The sequence below is a fragment of the Myotis brandtii genome, unplaced genomic scaffold (genome assembly GCF_000412655.1).
Source record: "Myotis brandtii unplaced genomic scaffold, ASM41265v1 scaffold550, whole genome shotgun sequence".
Lineage (NCBI taxonomy): Eukaryota > Metazoa > Chordata > Mammalia > Chiroptera > Vespertilionidae > Myotis > Myotis brandtii.
In genome coordinates this window covers 2,009,931-2,016,108 of record NW_005370043.1, presented here as the reverse complement: position 1 = coordinate 2,016,108, position 6,178 = coordinate 2,009,931, and the positions used below count along the sequence as shown (strand labels likewise).

General features: G+C 41.4%; 1 protein-coding gene across 1 annotated transcript in view; it reads right to left on the bottom strand.

The window, feature by feature from the left end:
- CFAP43 (cilia and flagella associated protein 43) overlaps positions 1-6,178 on the bottom strand; it is a 90,364-nt gene that overhangs the window by 56,182 nt on the left and 28,004 nt on the right. Inside the window, exon 9 of the mRNA XM_014549480.1 lies at positions 1,834-1,950. Within this exon, the coding sequence (XP_014404966.1) occupies positions 1,834-1,950 (117 nt within the window). The remainder of the gene's footprint in view (positions 1-1,833; positions 1,951-6,178) is intronic.

Genomic DNA, 6,178 nt, shown 5'->3' with positions numbered 1-6,178 from the left:
TGGGGCTTTGGTGCTCACTGAGTCTGCCCCCTGAGTGTGTCCTTTATGGTTCCATGGAGCTGCAAACTGGATGGTCCCACTCTGACCTCTGGGTACATTGGCTCCTGGATCTCTAGGGAGGTGCTAATCTAGCCTCTGCCTTAGGCTATCCAGCAAAAGCCTCCCTTCAGGGCTTGGGCGGGGCGGGTCCCACGGGATCAACAGGGCGGGGTTAGCAGTTATGGCGGCCCGCTTCTCAGTGTCCCGGAAATCCCTGCAAGCCCCTTCGAGAGAAAGCTGCCCTGGAGTTCCTGGAGTTCCGACCGATGCCAGATAGTCCCGCTTCTCCCGTATGAGTCTGGGTCCCCAGAGACTCACCCGGAACTGGAGCTCAGAGCCTGAGACTCCCTCCCGATTGAAAACAACTACCGCGCCTTCAGCCGCCAGCCTGCTCCGTGTGTGCCTCGTACCTTAGTATTTTAGCACCGCACCTCCTCTGAGTCTCGGTATGCTTTTCTCTTTCCTTCTAGTTGTAGAATTTCCACTCAGCCAGCCTTCCTGTGGTTCTGGATGATGTCCATTCCGTCTTTTAGTTGTATTTTTGAAGTGGTTGTGCGAGGCAGCAATCTCCGGTGTTTACCTATGCCATCTTCTAATTCTCCCTTTGGTATTCTTATTTTTGTTTCCCCCTGTTGTTTTTGGATTTCCCATGAGATTTCTTAAATAAGGTCTGAGATGTGCATATTTTTCCATTGCAATCCTCCTGGTACTGGCTCCAGTGTAGTTTCTACTTCTGGGCATCAGCTCCACACGATGTGATTCTCTGTATCTGTCTGTCTCTATAATTTTGGGGGCAGTGATCTTCCCCATGACCTCAATCTGATGGATCTAAGAAGAATTACTGATTTTAAATTCATTCAGCTTTTTTCTTGTTGTGAGGCTCCTTACATGCTGGACTGGAATCCTGAAGTTCATATTGTTCATTTTTACAAATAATTTTTACTCTTTCACAAGATCAAGACTGAAAGCAGCTTTAAGTAACTGCAATGTGGTATGATTTCTGTTGTTTTTTTTTACTACTATGGAGTAGGTAACATGAAAATGTGGATCAAGTATCTAAACCCTAAATGTGAAAACCTTGTATGGAATTTTTTAATTGAGTTGAAACAAACATATGAATATAAATAATGCTTATCAGAGAACACCTGGAGGAAAAAATCATATAATCAGAACCTCAAGATTGGAAGAAAATTTAAATGTTAACTATTCCATAATCTATGTATTTTTTACTTGTTAGAACTCCCCAAATCTTAATGGATTTGCTGATAAATCATATGAAAAGTAAAATATGTTTCTTGAGATAAGCAATAGGTAAATAGTTAAACACCTAGAAAAAAAAGTTTCTTTTCTAAATATAGAGGTTTCTTTTCTAAATCTAGAGGGTGGGCTTTTCCCTAAGTAGATGGAATTTATGTTTTGTGCATGGCAGCTCTTTCATTTTCACCTTCAGATGGGACTGCATCACTTTGAAAGAGGGTAAATACTAATAATTTAACCAGTGTTGATGACTCGTTAGTGATGAGTGTGTTTCAAGGTCTGGCTTGGAAAGTTTGTATGGTGAATGCAAACAGAATGGCTCCTAAAATTTCTGTTGCTTTGGCAATAGAAATTAATATTATGGAGTACCAAGATGATGATGTCATTTAACTTGGGAATACATTTGATGATGAAAGTGGTTGGCATTTCTACCACATCTTCAAGAATAATCTCTACCTCCTATTTGCATCAGTTTGCACACAAACTTCTAAAATCTCATCTTTAAATCCTATTATAACACAATAAAATATTCCTTACCATGCAATGTTCATTTCCAGGTGTGATTAAGTCAATTGCTTGAAATTTCCCATCACAAGCCTCTAGGACTTTATCCAAGGTTGGCTCCTCACCAAAAGTGTAAATATAAACAGATCCCTTTAAATATACCAAAAGAAAAACAAGAAAAAAAATTAATGCAATTGTTATGCGAGCAGTTCAACAAATACATGTTAAATGCCTCCTGTGAGTAAAGCACTAAATGGGACTAGGTGATGGACTATTAGAAATCAACTCCTTAAGGCATTGACCTTGAGAATCTTGAAATCTAGATATATAATGTGTTTACTGATTCACTCAGCATAATCAATAAGTGGGTCTTTATTCTTTTCTCCATTTTAAGGCATTTGTTTTTTAAGTTATAAAACATAACAAAAAAACTTTTTTTCTGACTTTAAAAATAATGTCTGTTGTGCACAGGGAGACCTGTACAAAGCCATTTATGTAAATAATATATTTATCTTAAGGGTATACATTTTTAATAAAAGTATACTTAGTAAAGGTATATGTAATAAAGTATATAATAATGGTAAAAAAGTAAAAATAATGTCTGTTGATGTAGAAAATTTGAGAAATGTGGAAAACTAGAAAAATTGTTAAGATGAACTAAATCCTATCATACTAGATCATGTTGGACACTAATGAAAGCTTTTAATAAGTCTTTGTGGAAATTGTGAAGATGCAGTCGAAGCTGTCACTTTATGACTTGTTTACCATTTTCAGCTCCCAAATTCACTTCTCAAAAAAAAAAAAAAATCTAGCCTGTAAGTTATGCATCTCTGCCAAGTAACTGTAATATGGTATGGTTACTTACCTAGCAATAAGAAGTCTGTTTTCTACTAATCACAAGTTCTTCAAGTTTGAGTTAAACATGAATATTTTTTGTTCTTATTTATGTAAAAACAACTCTGTAGAGTCTAAAATCTGGTAGATATTTACTGATTTTATGTGTCATTAATATTTCAACAGATATTAAATGGGTACACTGTGCCAGACACTGCTCTGGATGCTGGGGCTACATCAAAGGACCAAATCGACAAAAAGCCCCTGTCCTCATGCAGCTTACATCCCACTGGGGGATCTGGCCACAGTGTGCTGATCATCACATGGAAGATATAGTCACTATTTCTTACTTATATTATTGCCACATAGATGTCAGAAGTTATTCTAATTGAAATTCCTTTGAAATAACCTGCTTTTCTCTCTGACTTCGTTTAAGATTTTCTCTTTGCCCTGGTTTTCAACAATTTCACTTTGTTAAGTCTAAGGTGGATATCTTTTTATGTCTCCTGCTTAGGATTCACTGGGCCTCTTGAATCTATAAATTCATGTCTTTAATCAGTTCTGGAAAATATCTCTTTAAGTATTGCCTCTGACCCATTCTCTCCTCTCTGAGATTTTAAGCAAACATATGTTAGGTCTTTTCACTGTATCATTCATGTCTCATACCCTCCCTTCCATATTTCCTGCCCTTTTGTGGCTCTGGACTATATTCTGAATAACTTCTAATCTATTTTCCAGTTTATTAATTCTCTCTTTGGTGGGGTGCAATTTCTAGCAGACATATTCATTTAATTTTTACTTTGTCAGTATATTTTTCTTTTTTTAGAAGTTCTATTTGGGTCTTTCGCCCTTCTGTTATGTTACCTTTTTTTTTTTAAGAAAATAATTTCATGTTCTAAATATTTTAAGTTTGTCATTTAATTGTTATTTATTAAAACACTAGTGTCCTGGTGCACGGATTCGTGCACATTGAAAGGAAATTAATTAGAAGAAATATTTTAATATCGCTATTTGCATCTTGCTAATGAAAAGAAAATAGGATTCTACAGCATCTCCTATCTACCTACTCCAGGACTTCTGTGAGGATCAAATGAGATGAGGCACAGGAAAATGCTTCACAAACATTTGGTAAAACTGTAAAATGTTTGCACCTGGCTATAAAGCAAGTCGGGTTCCTGGGCTGAAGAAAGGAGGCTAGTTGCTAGGGAGAGGAAACTGGGCGCTGCTACATATCGTCATTACCTGGTGCCCACAGTGACTGTTTCCGGGCTGGGCTGGGCTGTGGGCCACATTTTGTGCCATGGGGTCTTGGCAGTTTTGTTTAGCTTCTATATTTGTTAGAATGTTTCAAACTGCCAGCTCAGAGGCCGGCAAGTCAGGCGGGGAATGTTGGAGTCTGCAGTCACTGAAGCAAGCAAGCCTCATGTTCTCTTCCAGTTGCCTGGCTGCCGGACGCCATCTTGGCTGACAGTTAATTTGCATAAGGATATGGTGATTAGCCAATGGGAAGGGTAGCGGTCGTATGCTAATTACCATGTTTCTCTTTTATTAGTGTAGATATTTTGTACTTCCTTATGGCCTGGTTGATGCATAAAACTACATAATTATTTAAATACTAAAGGCCTGGTGCACAAAATTCGTGCATGGGCTTGGGGGCGGGGGTCCCCTCAGCTCAGCCTGCACCCTCTCCAATCCGGGGCCCCTTGGGTGATGTCTGACTGCCAGTTTAGGCCCAATCCAGGGGTTCAGGCCTAAACCAGCAGTCGGACATCCCTCTCACAATCCAGGACCGCTGGCTCCTAATTGCTCACCTGCCTGCCTGTCTGGTTGCCTCTAACTGCCCCCCCACCCCGCTCCTGCCGACCTGATCGCTCCTCACTGCCTCTGCATGCTGGCCCGATTGCCCCTAACTGCCCCCCCCCCACTGCCTGGTCACCCCTTACTGCCCACCCTGCCAGCCTGGTCACCCCCAAATGCCCCATCCACCAGCCTAGTTGCCCCTCACTGCCCCCCCGATGGCCTGGTTGCCCCCAACTGCACCCCCCAACCTTCAGTCTGGTTGCCCCTAACTGCCTCCCCCCACGGCATGGTCTCCTCTTACTTCCCCCTGCTGGCCTGGTCACACCCAACTGCCCCCCCTCCCCGGCCGGCCTGGTTGCCCCACAAAGCCTGCTATTCAGTCGTTTGGTCGTCCCTCACTAACCCCCCTGCCAGCCTGATTGCTCCATGCAGCCTGCTTGTTCAGTTGTTTGGTCGTACCTCACTAATACCCCTGCCAGCCTGGTTGCCCCACACAGCCTGCTGTTTAGTTGTTTGGTCATCCCTCACTAACCCCCCTGCTGGCCTGGTCATAGGCAGCCATCTTTGTGAGGGTGTGACAGTCAACTTGCATATTACCTCTTTATTATATAGGATAGTTAGTACAGTTGTTTTAACTTCTGGTAATTATCAGAAACTGGTCTTTCCATATTTAAATTCAAATTTCTTTTAGGCAGAAAATCATTGAACTATGTTTGTAATTCATCTAAAATTGTTGCCTAATAATATAAACTGCTGCTAATCTTGACCTTTGAAGGTCATTCCATTAATTAGGAGTCTTTCTAACAGTATAATTAAAGTGAACATTTGCTTTTTATCCTGCATTTATTCCCTTCTCTTCTCTTTAGAACCCATTATTTTCCTTAGAGAACCACTCATGACCCCAATCTCAATCCATGTTTGGGTGGGTAAACTCTACCCAGGGTCCAAGAATAGGCTTAGCCAATCAGAGTCTAGAGTCCATATGAACATAATAATTGACACATGGTGAGAGAAGTGACCCAAATTAGTACCATGAGTCTAGATTCAAGTACATTTTTTCTATTTGGCATCTTTCCATCAAGGTCAACAAAAAGGTAGAACTATAAACTATAGTTACGGACACCACAGGGGTGACTCTGCATGGGAAGGGGACAGCCGAGAGGAAACAGAGGCAAGAGATGGCAGAGAAACAAGACCAGTGGCTTTATGGGAGCTCCTGGATTCAGATGAACTTGCCCTTTCAGTTACATGCACAAAAACAAAGTTCCTTTTGCTAATAAAGCCTTTTCAATTCTTCCTTTTTTCTTGGCAACTTAAAAGAGTCCTGAATCTGGAGAATATCATTATGCAGAATACTCTGCCCTTCATTCATGTCATGCAATCTATACTAATAAAAGCGTAATATGCTAATTAGACTGGATGTCCTTCTGGGGCTATAAGGGAAGCCAGGGCTATGAGGGAAGCCTGGGTCCTGGGTGCCAGAGGGAAGCCGGTGCTGGCAGGCAGGGCAAGGAAGGCCTACTCTTACACAAATTTCATGCATTGGGCCTCTAGTCTACACTAATAAAAGACAAATATGCAAATTGACTGTACCTTCGCTACATCTTAAGACATGCCCACCAGCCAATCAGAGCGACTATATGCAAATTAACCCAACCAAGATGGCGGCTGGCAGTCATGGAGCTGGAGCAAGCAGGAGGCTTGGTTGCCCCAGTGATGAAGGAAGCCAAGCTTCCCACCTGCC